General features: G+C 42.4%; 1 protein-coding gene across 5 annotated transcripts in view; it reads left to right on the top strand.

Moving 5' to 3' along the window:
- Positions 1-17839, top strand: part of LOC106585124 (serine/threonine-protein phosphatase 2B catalytic subunit gamma isoform) — a 70996-nt gene that overhangs the window by 18509 nt on the left and 34648 nt on the right. For all 5 annotated transcript variants that reach the window (XM_014170980.2, XM_014170981.2, XM_014170979.2 and 2 more), the window contains exon 3: positions 2454-2578. In XM_014170980.2, the coding sequence (XP_014026455.1) occupies positions 2454-2578 (125 nt within the window). The remainder of the gene's footprint in view (positions 1-2453; positions 2579-17839) is intronic.

The raw sequence follows: 17839 nt of genomic DNA, 5'->3' as shown, positions 1-17839 counted from the left end.
TCAAAGCCTACCTTCAAACTCAGTGCCTCTTTGCTTGACATTGTGGGGAAATCAGCCAAGACCTCAGAAAAAAAATTGTAGACCTCCACAAGTCTGGTTCATCCTTGGGAGCAATTTCCAAACGCCTGAAGGTACCACGTTCATCTGTACAAACGCAGCCGTCATACCACTCAGGAAGGAGACACGTTCTGTCTCCTAGAGATGAACGTACTTTGGTGCGAAAAGTGCAAATCAATCCCAGAACAACAGCAAAGGACCTTGTGACGATGCTGGAGGAAACGGGTACAAAAGTAGCTATATCCACAGTAAAACGAGTCCTATATCAACATGACCTGAAAAACCACCCAGCAAGGAAGAAGCCACTGCTCTAAAACCGCCATTTAATAAAACCACATTACGGTTTCCCACTGCACATAGGGACAAAGATCATACTTTTTGGAAAATGTCCTCTGGTCTGATGAAACAAAAATGGAACTGTTTGGCCATAAGGACCATCATTATGTTTGGAGGAAAAAGGGGAGGCTTGCAAGCCGAAGAACACCATCCCAACCGTGAAGCACAGGGGTGGTAGCATCATGTTGTGGTGGCGCTTTGCTGCAGGAGGGACTAGTGCACTTCACAAACCTAGATGGCATCATGAGGAAGGAAAATGATGTGGATATATTGTAGCAACATCTCAAGACATCAGTCAGGAAGTTAAAGCTCGGTCTCAAATGGGTCTTCCAAATGGACAATGGCCCCAAGCATACTCCCAAAGTTGTGGCAAAATGGCTTAAGGACAACAAAGTCAAGGTATTGGAGTGGCCATCACAAAGCCCTGACCTGAATCCTATCGAGAATTTGTGGGCAGAACTGAAAAAGCATGTGCGAGCCAGGAGGCCTACAAACCTGACTCAGTTACACCAGCTCTGTCAGGAGGAATGGGCCAAAATGTACCCAACTTATTGTAGGAAGCTTGTGGAAGGCTACCTGAAACGTTTGACCCAAGTTATACAATTTAAAGGCAATGATACCAAATACTAATTGAGTGCATGTAAACTTCTGACCCACTGGGAATGTGATAAAATAAATAAAAGCTGAGAAATCATTCTGTCTACTATTATTCTGACATTTCACATTCTTAACATAAAGTGGTGATCCTAACTGACCTAAGACGGGGAACTTTTACTTGGATTAAATGTCAGGAATTGTGAAAAACAGTTTAAATGTATTTGATTAAGGTGTATGTAAACTTCCGACTTCAACTGTATTCTATTCTACTGAGGCTTTTACTTTATGTTCATACTATCTTTTATTATTTCTTATTGTTTCATTGTTGAGAAGGTACCCCGCAAGTAAGTATTTCATTGGACAGTGTATCCCGTACATTTGACTCATAAATCTTCAAACTCTCCTCAGCTGGTGGAACCAGCCTGATCGCTCCATTCTCCATTGTTTTACTGCACAAGTGAAATAGAATGGTGAGAACGCAGGGATTAGACTGGTTCCATCAGGGTTTTGTTTTTTATTTATTTTACCCGGTGAGTTGACTGGGAACACATCTCATTTACAGCAACGACCTAGGGAATAGTTACCGGGGAGAGGATGATATGAGGGCCAGATTGGGAATTTAGCCAGGATACCAGGGTAAAAACCCCTACTCTTACGATAAGTGCCATGGGATCTTTAGTGACCACAGAGAGTCAGGACACCCGTTTAAAGTCCCAGCCGAAAGACGGCACCCTACACAGGGCAATGTCCCCAATCGTTGATTGGGTTTATTGGGATTTTTTGGGGGGACCAGTGGAAAGGGTGCCTCCATCTGGCTCTCCAACACCACTTCTAGCAGCATCTGGTCTCCCATCCAGGACAAACCCTGCTTAGCTTCAGAAGCAAGCCAGCAGTGGGATGCAGGGTGGTATGCTGCTGGCTAGCCTGCTCCCTCTGGCCTACACACATAGTGAGTGAGGATAGTACATGCACGACTCTCTTTCTCTGGCACCCAGCAGACAGACATTCATACAGTGCCATGGAATAGTGCCCAACCAGGCCCAGAGTAAATACAACACATGCCTGGGCACTATGCCGTGGTACCACAGAACTGTTAACTGCATCTGTTGACAGAAGGTGTATTGGAGTGGACCCATTTTGCTGGCCTGAGTTATGGGTGTCATTAAATGCCTTTGAACTGAACTCCCAGTTTCACACAACTGTCCTTACTGTCCTGGTCCAGCTTAGTATATCTGTTCTGCACCCTGCTAGTGCTCACACAGCCTCAATCACATGCAAATAGGCCTACATTTCTTCGCTGTACATGAACAGATTACTTTGTCATAGACAGAATTGGGTAACTCTGAAATTACTCTCACTCTTATGACATTACTTTGATATGCACATCAGACCATGTCACTCCTGTACTAGAGGATAATAACCTATTGTTTCCTTCCCTAACAGTGTTGTTTGTTTGTCCTTAGTGTGTGGAGATGTCCATGGCCAGTTCTTTGACCTAATGAAGCTGTTTGAAGTGGGAGGCTCGCCCAGCAACACACGTTATCTGTTCCTGGGAGACTACGTAGACCGAGGCTACTTCAGTATCGAGGTGATTCTACCCTACTGACCCAATTTCCCCCTCTCCTTGAGTCTGCCAATGAAAACGGAGAATCTGAATTGGGGTGAAGGGGGAGGAGTGAATAATAAGTTGGGGATCAGGTTTGGCGACTGCTTGGTGAGTCTATTCCAGAGCACTCAAAATGAGAGGATAAATACGATTGGCCTTATTTAGATCCTGCTGCAGGAGGAAATTCCCTGTGTTGTGTTTGAAGGCGAGCAGAGCGGCAGAGGTACACTACCGTTCAAAAGTTTTGGGTGACTTAGAAATGTCCTTGTTTTTGGAAGAAAATAAAAAAAATTGGTCCAATTTAAAACAACATCAAGTTGATCAGAAATACAGTGTAGACATTGTTGATGTTGTAAATGACTATTGTAGCTGGAAACGGCTTTTAATGGAATATCTACGTAGGCGTAGAGGCCCATTATCAGCAACCATCACTCCTGTGTTCCAATGGCACGTTGTGTTAGCTAATCCAAGTTTATCATTTTAAAAGCCTAATTGATCGTTAGAAAACCCTTTTGCAATTATGTTAGCACAGCTTAAAACTGTTGACCTGATTTAAAGACGCAATAAAACTGGCCTCCTTTAGACTAGTTGAGTATCTGGAGCATCAGCATTTGTGTGTTCGATTACAGGCTCAAAATGGCCAGAAACAAACACCTTTCTTCTGAAACTCGTCAGTCTATTCTTGTTCTGAGAAATGAAGGCTATTCCATGCGAGAAATTCCCAAGAAGCTAAAGATCTGGTACAATGCTGTGTACTACTCCCTTCACAGAACAGCGCAAACTGGCCCTAACCAGAATAGAAAGAGGAGTGGTAGGCCCCAATGCACAACTGAGTAAGAGGACAAGTACATTAGTGTCTAGTTTGAGAAACAGACGCCTCACAAGACCTCAACTGGCAGCGTCATTAAATAGCACCTGCAAAACACCAGTCTAAATGTCAACCGTGAAGAGGCGACTCCGGGTTAGAGTGTCTAGTTTGTGCTGTTCTGTGAAGGGAGTAGATACTTTTAGATACTTTTGTACCTGTTTCCTCCAGCATCTTCACAAGGTCCTTTGCTGTTGTTCTGGGATTGATTTGCACTTTTCGCACCAAAGTACGTTCATCTCTAGGAGACGGAACGCGTCTCCTTCCTGAGCATTATGACGGCTGCGTGGTCCCATGGTGTTTATACTTGCGTACTATTGTTTGTACAGATGATTGTGGTACCTTCAGGCGTTTGGAAATTGCTCCCAAGGATGAACCAGACTTGTGGAGGTCTACAATTTTTTCTTCTGAGGTTTTGGCTGATTCTTTTGATTTTCCCACAATGTCAAGCAAAGAGGCACTGAGTTTGAAGGTAGGCCTTGAAATACATCCACAGGTACACCTCCAATTGACTCAAATTATGCCAATTAGCCTATCAGAAGCTTGACATCATTTTCTGGAATTTTCCAAGCTGTTTAAAGGCACTGTCAACTTGGTGTATGTAAACTTCTGACCCACTGGAATTGTGATAGTGAATTATAAGTGAAATATTCTGTCTGTAAACAATTGTTGGAAAAAATACTTGTCATGCACTAAGTTGATGTCTTAACCGACTTGCCAAAACTATAGTTTGTTAACAAGAAATTTGTGGAGTGGTTGAAAAACGAGTTTTAATGACTCCAACCTAAGTGTATGTAAACTTCCGACTTCAACTGTATAACATGGTGATGTGTGTCTGGCCCTGCTGGACTATTGTGCCATGTTTAATTTAGACATCTCTCGCTCTCTGTATTTACCTCTCAAGCCCAGTGAGGGACACCCACTCTGCTGTGCTCTCACGTGGAATTATGTCATGTCTGAACGTGGCTCAGGGTCAAGTTTGCTAAGTCTTTTGTTACATCACATAGTCAAAACCTTATTAATAGCTGCCATTTTGGTTCATGGTCATACGTTTGTGGCTCTTCCCAAGGCAGAGCATGTGAATTGGGGTCAGTGTCCTCTACTTAGTTAGCTAGATTATTCTGGGTAAACTGGGTGTGTAGACCACAGAAATGGCCTACAGTGCCTTAAGAAAGTAAAGTATTCACACCCATTGACATTTTGTTGTTAAAGCGGGATTAAAATGGATTTAATTGTTGTTTTGTCAATGATTACACAAAATACTCTCATTTGAAACTGGAAGAAAAATTATACCGTTTTGTAAAAGTGTGTGTGTGTGTGTGTGTGTGTGTGTGTGTGTGTGTGTGTGTGTGTATATATTAAAAATAAAACACCATCATGCTGACCAGACCGCTCCCGCACGTGTGTCCACCATCGCGCGCATGTTGATTTTTATCCACCCACACCAGACGCAATCAGGACACGCAGGTTGAAATATTAAAACGAACTCTGATCCAGCTATATTAATTTGGGGACAGGATGAAAAGCATTAAACATTTATGGCAATTTAGCTAGCTAGCTTGCTGCTGTTAGATCATTTGTTCTGGTATATAAACATTGGGTTGTTATTTTACCTGAAATGAACAAGGTCCTCTACTCGGACAATTAATCCACAGATGAAAGGGTAAACGGAGTTCATTTCTAGTAATCTCTCCTCCTTCAGGCTGCTTCTTCTTTGGACTTTATATGGCAGTTGACAACCAACTTTAATGTGCACTACTAACTGGACTCGAGTGTGGACCCCAGTTCATCTTTCAATCACCCACGTGGGTATATGCTCTTATAAACCAATGAGGAGATGGGAGAGGTGGGACTTGCAGTGGTTCTTGTGTCACAAATATAACCAAGTTCTATTTTAGTGCCTGGCTACGCAGATGCTTGTTGACGTGTGCGAGCAGTGTGGGTGCAATGATTTAATAACATTTATTTGTATATTTATTTTTGCAAAGCTCGTGTGCGCTATGCGAGCTGTGTGGTCAGCATGTAATATCTTGATTAGATAAGTATTCAACCCCCTGAGTCAATCAGTACATCTTAGAATCACCTTTGGCAGTGATTTACAGCTGTGAGTCTTTCTGGGTAAGTCTCTAAGAGCTTCGCACACCTGGATTGTACAATATTTGTACATTTAAAAATATATATTCTTCAAGCTCCGTCAAGCTGGTTGTTGATCGTTACTAGACAGCCATTTTGTATTTATTTATTATGGATCCCCATACTCTTCCTGGGGTCCAGCAAAATTAAAGCAGTTTTATACAATAAAAAAAAAACATTACATTACTTTTCACAATAGATTGTGTGCCCTCAGGCCACTACCCTTCTACCACATATCTACAACACAGAATCTATGTTGTCGTGTGCCTCTCTACACAGTCCCTTTTTACATTTTTATTTTATTTAACTAGGCAAGTCAGTTAAGAACCAATTCTTATTTACAAAGACGGCCTACCCCGACCAAACTATAACCCGGATGACGTTTGGCCAATTGTGCACCGCCCTATGGGAATCCCAATCACGGCCGGTTGTGATACATCCTGGAATCGAACCAGGGTCTGTGGTGACGCCTCTAGCATTGAGATGCAGTGCCTTAGAATGCGGCACCACTCGGGAGCCCTACTGTTCGATAAGGTGTATTTTTATATATATATATTTTTTGTTGTTGCTTTTTACTGCTTCCATGAGTTACTTGATGTGGAATAGAGTTCCATGTAGTCATGGCTCTATGTAGTACTGTGCACCTCTCATAGTCTTTTTTGGTCTTCGGAACTGTGAGGAGACCTCTGGTGGCATGTCTTGTGAGGTATGCATGGGTGTCTGAGCTGTGTGCTAGTAGTTTAAACAGACAACTCTGTGCATTCAACATGGCAATACCTCTCACAAATACAAGTAGTGATGAAGTCAGTCTCTCCTCTACATTGAGCCAGGAGATATTGACATTGATAATAAAATAATGTTAGCTCTCTGTGTACATTTTAAAGGCCAGCTATGATGTCCTGTTCTGGGGCAATTGTAATTTTCCGTAAGTCCCTCTTTGTGGCACCTGACCACACGACTGGACAGTAGTCCAGATGCGACAAAACGACAGCCTGTAGGACCTGTCTTGTTGATAGTGTTATAAAGGCAGAGCAGCGTTTTATTATGGACTGACCTCTCCCCATCTTAGCTAATGTTGCATTAATATGTTTTGTCCATGAAAGTTTACAATCCTGCGATACTCCAAGCAGTATAGTATCCTCAACTTGCTACATTTCCACGTTATTCATTCAAAGATTTAGAGGAGGTTTAGGGTTTAGTGAATGATTTGTCCCAAATACAATGCATTTCATTTATGAAATGTTTAGGACAAACCTATTTCTTCCCACCCATTCTGAAACTGACTGCAGCTCGTTCTTAACTGTTGCAATGATTTCACGTGCTGTGGCGTCTGACGTGTATAGTGTTGAGTCATCAGCATACATGGACACGCATGCTTTAATCCGAGCCAGGTCATTTGTAAAGATGGAAAAAATTAAGAGACCTAGATAGCTGCCCTGGGGAATGCCTGACTCTACCTGGATTGTGTTGGAGAGGCTTCCATTAAAGAACACCTTATGTTTTCTGTTTATGCATAGTCACTTCGCCCCTCACCTACATGTACATATTACCTCAACTAGCCTGTAACCCTGCACACTGACTCGGTACCGGTGCCCCCTGTATATAGCTTCGTTATTCTTATTGTGTTACTTTTTATTATGACTTTTTATTCTAGCCTACTTGGTAAATATTTTCTTCTACTTGAACTGCACTGTTGGGACAGGGCTTGTAAGTAAGCATTTCACAGTAAAGTCTACTCTTGTTGTATTCGGCGCATGTGGCAAATAAAGTTTGATTTGTGTTAACGTACATGGAGATTAATACATCATTATTCGACGTAGCTACCCCGTGTCTGCCGGTCCTCCTGTTTGTTGTGATGCTGAGTTTGTCAGCTGTACGTAAACAAAAGGACAAATCCCTTTTCGACCCTGTGTGTTGTGGAAAGGTAAACACTAATTGTTTCAACTTAAAGTTAGCGAACATAAGATGGACATTCAGTGGGCTCTAAATTGCCAGCAGTTCACTCGCATTTGCTAGTGAAAGAAATGAAATCCAAATACGAAAAATAACTGGTGTGAAATACATTTTAATTCTGTGTCCCATTAGTTGTATTTTCCACGTAACATTACGAGGAGCAGTAGACTGTAACTGTAATTATGATCCACGTCACAAAAAGCATTACAAAAGTATAATCAAAAATAAACATATTGGCTTTAAATGGAGTCGGGAGTTTCGAAGACTGCGCTATAAGGACTGAATGAGTATTAGCTATAGAGGCAATGCTTCTAAAATGCCTTTGCACTTGTTTTTGAGATGTTATCAATTTCGAAAAGCTGAAATGTATGCGCTGCAAAGAAATACAATACCTTTACATAGGCTGACATAGGCCGGACTCTTCTAGTGAACAGTGTTCAGATTCCCTTTGCGGTAGCCTACTTAAGCTTTGTGTTGCCAGTTTGTGATCTGCGGGGGTGAAGAACCCCAATTCAGCGAGTGTTAGATCTCCAATTTCCCGCACGCGTCTGGTACTCTAAAAAGTTGGACAGGGTTGGCAGGTCTGCCACTGGTGTAGACCATTTTTTTGTGTTTGCTTCTAAGTAGGGTTCAATGGTTGTGTGTCTGTCTGTGTGCAAGGAGACTGGCTGTGCGTGTATTAAAAGAGAGTCTCTCCTTGCTAAGTCTGAGGCCCTTAGCTGGTTCAGTGAGAGGCAGCCGTCTTTGTATAATCAGGCCTCCACCTCCGTGACAGACACACAGACTATCCACCCACAAGACTGCCTGTGTGTCTGGAATCTAGTGCATCAGTGGTGAGAGAGCAAGAAAGTGGTGGGTTTTGACCCTAATGAGCTGTAGCACTTCCTAGACAACCCTGCTGCTGATAGGTCCAAATGGCACTACAGGCCCATTTAGGCTCTGGTCAAAAGTAGTGCACTATATATGGCATCCATGTTGAGTGTAACGCATTACAAAAGTCATGCATTACGGTAATCAGATTACTTTAGAACAGTAATATAACGTGTCACTTTTTAAAATTGGATAATATAATTAGTTTTTCAGTTATACTTTCAGAATCATATCTCTGCCAGTGCCTTATATACCCTCAGTGGCCAGAATTAGGTACTCATCTAGTACCGGGTCGGACCCCCCCCTTTGCCTCCGGAACAACCGGAATTATTCTGGAGATTTAAACGTTGCTCAGTTGGTATCAAGGGACCTAACGTGTGCCAGGAAAACATTACACCACCGCCACCAGCCTGTACCTGTACCGATCATGCTGCTTACACCAAATCCTGACTCTGCCATCAGCATGACACAACCGGAGCTGGGACTCGTCGGACCAGGCAATATTTTTCCGCTCCTCAATAGTCCAGTGTTGGTGATCGCGTGCCAAAAGGCACCTAACGACTGACCATGAGGAACAAGATTCTCTGGTCTGATGAACCAAGATTGAACTCTTTGGCTTGAATGTCAAGCGTCATGTCTAGAGGAAACCTGACACCATCCCTACGTAGAAGCGCGGTGGTGACGGCATCATGACGTGAGGATGTTTTTCAGGGACTGGGTGTTAGTCAGGATCAAAGCAAAGATGAACGGAGCAAAGTACAGAGATCCTTGATGAAAACCTGCTCCAGAACTCTCAGGACGTCAGACTGCGGTGAAGGTTCACCTTCCAACAGGACAACAACCCTAAGCACACAGCCAAGACAACGCAGGAGTGGCTTCCGGACAAGTCTCTGAATGTCCTTGAGTGGCCCAGCCAGAGCCCGAACCCAATCAAGCATCTCTGGAGAGACCTGAAAGTAGCAGCGACGCTCCCCATCCAACCTGACAGAGCTTGAGAGGATCTGCAGAAAAGAATGGAAGAACCTCCCCAAATACAGGTGTGCCAAGCTTGTAGCGTCATACCCCAAAAGTCTCAAGGCTGTAATCTCTGCCAACGGTGCTTCAACAAAGTACTGAGTAAAGGGTCTGAATACTTATGTAAATGCCATATTTGTCTTATTTGTAATTAATTAGCAAACATTTCTATAAACCTGTTTTTGATTTGTTATTGTGTGTAGATTAATGAGGTGGGGAAAACGATTTAATACATTTTAGAGTAAGGTTGTAACAACCGAATGTGGAAAAAGTCAAGGGGTCTGAATACTTTCCGAAGGCACCGTATATACAAAGCTCATGCCTTTCAAGCAACTTTTTTCAAATAATCTTTAGTCTCATCAAGCAGCCTTACAATGTATTAAAAACCTAAACATATAGCCCAACGTTTGTAGAACAGCTAAAGATACTTTAATAACTATAAATTAAGCGTATAGGAGTACATTTCTTTGTTAACTGCTCAACATGGAGTGCGCACATGCGGCTATTCTCTCATCGTTTGGAGAACAATATATTTATTACATTTTATTTAATTGTGTTCATACTATAATGCTACAGATTATAAGCAAATATTGTAAGCTAAATGAACTGGTGTAGCCCACAGTCATTTGGCATAGCCACATCAGGACCTAACATAAGGACAGCTCATAGTATGCTATTCTTTTCTCCTGAAATAGACTACATTTTTTTCATTTTTTTCATATCATGTTTAATGGATTTATTGTGAAGGTCTAGGCTATATTACATGGATTTATTAGACTTTCTAAAATGGCTTGTAGGCTATTTGTGGAAGCCAGGAGATGCTAAATGTTTGTTAATTAACGGTCAATTACTGTGAGACTGACAGTTATTTGCTTGACAATCACCAGCAAACAAAATTTTGTGACCGCCCTAGTCTGGAGCCCTGCGTACATTTTCTAAACAACAATAACAAAATTATCTGATTGGCTCTATTTGAAAAATATCACTTCTTTGTAGAATAACTGCGATTCCATGTTTTCCTCAAGTTGAAAAATATATTATTTCAATTTTATTCAGTTATATTTTAATATAAGTAATATAAAAATTAATATAACTCATTACTCTGCACAGAAAGTAATTTTGTAACGTAGCACGTTACTTTGATTGAAGTAACGAGTAATAGGTAATATGACGCTTTAGGAAATGAATTCCAGCTCTATAGGGCATAGGGTGCCATTTGGGATGCATGCTCTTACAGCCCAAGCTTACTATTGAATGCTGATTTGACAGGTTTTGCCGTGACAGATTTGGTTAATGTAGATCAGACCCATTTTTGTATCCCCATATAGCTTTTGTGGCCTCCTGAAATTGGGTCTGCTGAAACTAGAAAAAAACGAAAATGAGACTGCTGTTTGATTTTTTTCATTTTTTTTTAATGGGTTTTCTTTCTGCTGCTTTCCTGTGCTCTCTGAATGGTCATCGTGGTAACTGTGTGATAAAGCGTTTCTGTTAGTTTGAAATTAGTGTTAAACGAACATTTCTGTCCAGGAGCCGTTGTCATGTGAAGTGGATTAAAGCATTTTCATTATTACGTTGATAGAGGATTTAAAAAATGGATTTTGTAGCCAATAATGAGAAGAGCAGAAACTGGTAGACTTGACACCTAGAGTGGAAACCTGGATCCTCACAGCAGAGTAGTGTTGCACTGTATGGCGAAATGTCTTAACTGTTTCTATACTAGAACATAAACAGTTTGGTACTAGAATTTTTGTTACTTTGATACTTATGTCGAATGTTTCACGTCGTCTACCTTCTTGAGAGAGGATCAAGTCTGTCTACCAGCGCAGCCAATGTTCCCTTTTTATAACACAAGCGCTAGGGTTGAATGGCGGGAACGCGGTAGCTGATATTTACTGTGATTTACTGCCCAAAACCACTCCCCTATCCCGGGGTAAATAACTGCAAGAAACCAATAAATTATAATACATTATTAATATGAACAGCATGGCGTGAAATGGAACTGTTAAATGATATGCGTTGTCTAAATCTGGCTTCTCTACGGCCTCCGCATGATGAATCATCAACGCTCAGGGTGGGGACAGACAGCCCGTCTCAGATTGGAGCGCAGTTCACAATGTGTTGATCGATCGTCTCGTGGTTAAAAAAAAATTATTGTGGCAGGTCGGCCTACATTTGTTGCAGCATAGTCTATAATATAAAGATTGAATGCGTGTCTAATTTACCTGTCTCCATCTGGCTTTTCGGGGTCACCTAATTTGTTTATTGTAAAGATAAATAAAAAAGCGTTATTTTAAAAACAGCCAATCACTCGAATATCATTGCTTTAAATCAGTGCACGCGCAATCACTCTCTCGCAGTCTTGTGCTCTCATCAATTCCATTCAAATTGCATCAGAAATAGATAATTCTGTTCTCGTTGATATACTGTATAACCCTATATACAGATGTCCCAGCCTACCTCTTCCAGGTAATCCATTCAATGCAGTATTAGCCTTATTGTTAGCTAATTAATGATGGGTTATGCATAATAAGCTTCTAACTTATAGCCTGTCTCTTGCACAATATGCATGCACATGTGCTCCACTGGCCTCTCTCCTTAGCTCTTGAAGTCAAATCAATTTTTATTGGTCACATACACATGGTTAGCAGATGTTATTACGAGTGTAGCTAAATGCTTATGCTTCTAGATCCGACAGTGAAGCACTATCTAACAAATAACACAACAAAACTAATACACACAATCTAGTAAAGGAATGGGATGAGAATATATAAGTAGAAAATATATGGATGAGCAGTGAGAGTGGCTAAGATGCAATAGACTAAAGAATAGATAGTGAAGGATACAGTATACATATGAGATGAGTAATGCGAGATATGTAGACATTCTTAGTGACTAGTGTTCCATTCATTAAAGTGCCCAATGATATCAAGTCTGTAGGTAAGCAGCCACCTCTGTGTGCTATCTGATGGCCTTGAGATTGAAAAACAGCTTCTATCTCTCTGTCCCAGCTTTGATGCACCTGTACTGACCTCGCCTTCTGGATGGAAGCGGGGTGAACAGGCAGTGGCTCGGGTGGTTATTGTCCTTGACAATCTTTTTTGCTTTCCTGTGACATCTGGTGCTGTAGGTGTCATGGAGGGCAGGTCGTTTTTCCCCTGGTGATGCAATGTGCAGACCTCACTACCCTCTGGAGAGCCTTGCGGTTGAGGGCGGTGCAGTTGCCGTACCAGGCTGTGATACAGCCCGACAGGATGCATATGTAAAAGTTTGTCAGGGTTTTTGGTGACGAGCCAAAAGGTTGAAGAAGCGCTGTTGCGCCGCCTTCACCACACGCTGTCTGTGTGCATGGACCATTTCAATTTGTCGGTGATATGTACACCGAGGAATTTAAAACTTTCCATTTTCTCCACTGCTGTCCCGTCGATGTGGATAGGGGGTGTGCACCCTTTGCTGTTTCCTGAAGTCCACAATCATCTCTTTTGTCTTGCTGACATTGAGTGAGAGGTTACTCTGAGGGCCCTCACCTCCTCCCTGTAGGCTGTCTCGTCGTTGTTGGTAATCAAGCCTACCACTGGTGTCGTCTGCAAACTTGATTATTGAGTTGGAGACGTGCATGGCCATCCAGTCGTGGGTGAACAAGGAGTACAGGAGGGGGCTGAGAACGTACCCTTCCGGGTCCCAGTGTTGAGGATCAGCGGAGTGGAGATGTTTCCTACCTTCACCACCTGGGGGCGTCCCGTCAGGAAGTCCAGGAGCCAATTGCAAAGGGTGGGGTCGAGACCTAGGGTCTCAAGCTTAATGATGAGCTTGGAGGGTGCTATGGTGTTGAATGCCGAGCTGTAGTCAATGAACAGAATTCTTACATAGGTATTCCTCTTTTCCAGATAGGATAGGGCAGTGTGATGACGATTGCATTGTATGTGGACCTATTGGGGCGGTAAGCAAATTAGTGTGTCTAGGGTGACCGGTAAGGTGGAGGTGACATGATCCTTGACTAGTCTCTCAAAGCACTTCATGATGACAGAAGTGAGTGCTATGGGGCGATAGCCATTTAGTTCAGTTACCGTAGCTTTTTTGGGAACATGAACAATGGTGCCCATCTTGAAGCAGGTGGGGATAGCAGACTGGGATAGAGATTGATTGAATATGTCTGTGAACACACTAGCCAGCTGGTCTGCGCATGCTCTGAGGACGCGGCTAGGGATGCCGTCTGGGCTGGCAGCCTTGCGAGGGTTAAGACATTTAAATGTTTTACTCACATCGGCCACGGAGAAGGAGAGCCCACAGTCTTTGGTAGCGGGCCGCGTCGATGGCACTCTATTGTCCTCAAAGTGCGCAAAGAAGTTGTTATTTCAGACCCATGTCATGACTGTCCTGATCAGGTCAGGGTACAGGAGACCACCACCCTACAGATTATCTCCCAAAACCCCAACAGAGGAGGAGAGATCTAGGGGTCTGAAGATGTGGGGGTTTTATGACCCCTCACGCCATAATAAACCTTAGGCCACTGAGAAATTCCTTTGTCCTCTCACTATGGAGAACTGGCCTCAGAACATTAAAACATGCAATAAAGGGACTTTGGAACAATGGTTTCCGTCAGCCACAATGGTGGTCATGACGAGAGGTGGAATATGAAAATGTATGTAACTTTTGAATTGTTATTAAAGGTTTTAAGAGATGACGTTATTATGAAAACATTGTACCTTTAAGAGTTTTCCCAGTATATGCCTGATGTTTATACATTGTACGTTGTGTGGAAAATATCCAAATCAAAGAGAATGTTTTGGTAAAGATGAGATGTGAAGGTAGTGTCTAAAATAGGATTTTAGTCAAATCTAGGCCTTGCCCCTTTACTTGGTCCGCCCAGAGAATTGCCCTAAAGGCGGTTACGCCCACTTCTGACCCAAGACTATAAGACAGGAGAGTGAAGAATTAACATAGGAGACTAAGTGACCCCAAGCTGCAGCTAAGGTCTAACAAAGTCAACGAACCCCAAAACGAAACACAAGGTTGAAGACAAAAATCTTTTTCTACACGAGCTACGGACGAGTAGCTGTGTCTAAGCGGGTGAATTCAAGCCGAACCACACTCTCCATTGAATCGTGGTATATACACCGTTCGAGTCCGAAGCTGTGAGCTCTGAGCTACAGAGCTGTCTGTCCTCAGAAGACCCCTTTCAGATCAAGGGCGAGGGATCAGACCACTTAGCCAAGAAGGACACTGACATCGTGAGGACAACCAGAGAGTTGCGCCGGAGAAGTGCGTCATTGAGAAGCCTAAACGACACACGCGGAGCTTCCCACCGGAGACCTCCAACACGTAATTACATCATTATATTCTGACCCATAAGAGCGGCAGTTCGGGGCAAGGCTAGGTTTAAATAAGCATGGCTGACAAATGAATCCAAATGTATATTTCTCTCGTGTACTTTCTTGATTTCTCTCTCTTTTAAATCCCCATTTTGGGTAACACGCGCCATAGTGTGTTGGCCCGTTATACTAAGTCCTAATCAATATCTAGACTGTGTTTTGTGTATGTGTAATTTTATCATCATTTTAGCTTGCTAGTAAATAAATAATCAACTAAGATTGGTGTGGTAAACTCATTGGTGAAGCCCGGGTCCATGCAGATTCCCGGATTATGCGACGTTCAGAATGAGACTGTAGAGGAAATTGATTAATTTAGCGACTGTTGTAAAATCGATATTCTGATATCCTTTGAGTTAATTTGGGAAATAGAAACTCAATCAAAATACTGTTCCCATGGTGCCCCAGGTTGATGAGTTAATAATTGCTTGATTCATCGCTTAATTCATTTAATCACGCAATTATAAACCGTTAATCATTCGATGAGCAACAGTCGTCACATTAACTAATACAACGTCACGACACCCATAACCATTCAATCTTCGTGAGAAGGGAAAGACTTCTGCATCTGGTTCTAGTCCTATAATATTCATGGATGTCATTAGAATGATGAAGATCAGGACAACAAAACTTATTTCATTTAACTGTTGAGAGGAAGGAATGAAGCAACAATAGAGAGCAAAATAGCCTACTAGGCTAATAACATTAAGGGAAATATTAAAACATTTTTTTATTTTATTTAACCTTTATTTAACTAGGCAAATCAGTTAAGAACAAATTCTTATTTACATTGACGGCCAAACCCGGACAACGGTGGGCCAATTGTGCACTGCCCTATGGGACTCCCAATCACGGCCGGTTGTGATACAGCCTGGAATTGAACCAGGGTCTGTTGTAGTGTTGCCTCTATCACTGAGATGCAGTGCCTCAGACCGGTGCGCCACTCGGTTACCCCATTATGAAAGGTGTCATCCTACTAATTATACAAATGGGCCCTTTTCAATCAAATTCGCTAGCCTATACCTTTGTAGGCCATGTGCTGCACCAGAATCCCATGTTCTCTCCTTGTTTTAGAATGGTTTGAACAATGTGTGTAATTCCAGTCCATATAATGCAGTATAATACAGTACAGTAATACAGTTCACGCTCAAAATAATAGCCTACTAGAGCTACTATAATCCATTTACCCAAGAGAGTATACAGTCGTGGTCAAAAGTTTTGAGAATCCACAAAGTTTGATGCTTCAGTGTCATTTGATATTTTTGTCAGATGTTATTATGGAATACTGAAGTATAATTCCATGCATTTCATAAGTGTCAGGCTTTTATTGACAATTACATGAAGTTGATGCAAATAGTCAATATTTGCAGTGTTGTCTCTTCTTTTTCAAGACCTCTGCAATCCGCCCTGGCATGCTGTCAATTAACTTCTGGGCCACATCCTGACTGATGGCAGCCCATTCTTGCATAATCAATGCTTGGAGTCTGTCAGAATTTGTGGGGTTTTGTTTGTCCACCCGCCTCTTAAGGAATGACCACAAATTCAATGGGATTAAGGTCGGGGAGTTTCCTGGCCATGGACCCAAAATATCGATGTTTTGTTCCCCGAGCCACTTATCACCTTTGCCTTATGGCAAGGTGCTCCATCATGCTGGAAAAGGCATTGTTTGTCACCAAACTGTTCCTGGATGGTTGGGAGAAGTTGCTCTCGGAGGATGTGTTGGTAGCATTCTTTATTCATGGCTGTATTCTTAGACAAAAATGTGAGTGAGCCCACTCCCTTGGCTGAGAAGCAACCCCACACATGAATGGTCTTAGGATGCTTTACTGTTGGCATGACACAGGACTGATGCTAGTGCTCACCTTGTCTTCTCCGGACAAGGTTTTTTCCGGATGCCCCAAACAATCGAAAAGGGGATTCATCAGAGAAAATGACTTTACCCCAGTCCTCAGCAGTCCAATCCCTGTACCTTTTGCAGAATATCAGTCTGTCCCTGATGTTTTTCCTGGAGAGAAGTGGCTTCGTTGCCCTTCTTGACACCAGGCCATCCTCCAAAAGTCTTCGCCTCACTTTGCGTGCAGATGCACTCACACCTGCCTGCTGCCATTCCTGAGCAAGCGCTGTGCTGGTGGTGCCCCGATCCCGCAGCTGAATCAACTTTAGGAGACGGTCCTGGCACTTGCTGGACTTTCTTGGGCACCCTGAAGCCTTCTTCACAACAATTGAACCAATCTCCTTGAAGTTCTTGATGATCCTAAAATCAATCTTACTGGCAGCAATATCCTTGCCTGTGAAGCCCTTTTTGTGCAAAGCAATGATGACGGCATGCGTTTCCTTGCAGGTAACCGTGGTTGACAGTGGAAGAACAATGATTCCAAGCACCACCCTCCTTTTTGAAGCTTCCAGTCTGTTATTTGAACTCAATCAGCACGACAGAGTGATCTCCAGCCTTGTCCTCATCAACACTCACACCTGTGTTAACGAGAGAATCACTGACATGGTGTCAGCTGGTCCATTTGCGGCAGGGCTGAAATGCAGTGGAAATGATTTTTTGGGATTCAGTTAATTTGCATGGCAAAGAGGGACTTTGCAATTAATTGCAATTCATCTAATCACTCTTCATAACATTCTGGAGTATATGCAAATTGCCATCATACAAACTGAGGCAGCAGACTTTGTGAAAATGAATATTTCTGTCATTCTCAAAACTTTTGGCCACGATTGTATCTCTAGCTACATCTATGGACTTATGTTTTTCTGTTGTGTGTAATGTGCAGTAGCCTATATCATACACTACTGGTCAAAAGTTTTAAATACCTACTTATTCAAGGGTTTTTCTTTCTTTTTTACAATTTTCTACATTGTCGAATAATAGTGAAGACATAAACTATGAAATAACACTCATGGGATCATGTAGTAGCCGAAAAAGTGTTAAACAAATATATTTGAGATTCTTCAAATAGCCACCCTTTGCCTTGATGACAGCTTTGCACATGCTTGGCATTCTCTCAACCAGCTTCACCTGGAATGCTTTTCCAACAG

Source organism: Salmo salar, chromosome ssa24, assembly GCF_905237065.1.
Source record: "Salmo salar chromosome ssa24, Ssal_v3.1, whole genome shotgun sequence".
NCBI lineage: Eukaryota > Metazoa > Chordata > Actinopteri > Salmoniformes > Salmonidae > Salmo > Salmo salar.
This window is presented reverse-complemented; position numbering and strand designations above follow the sequence as displayed.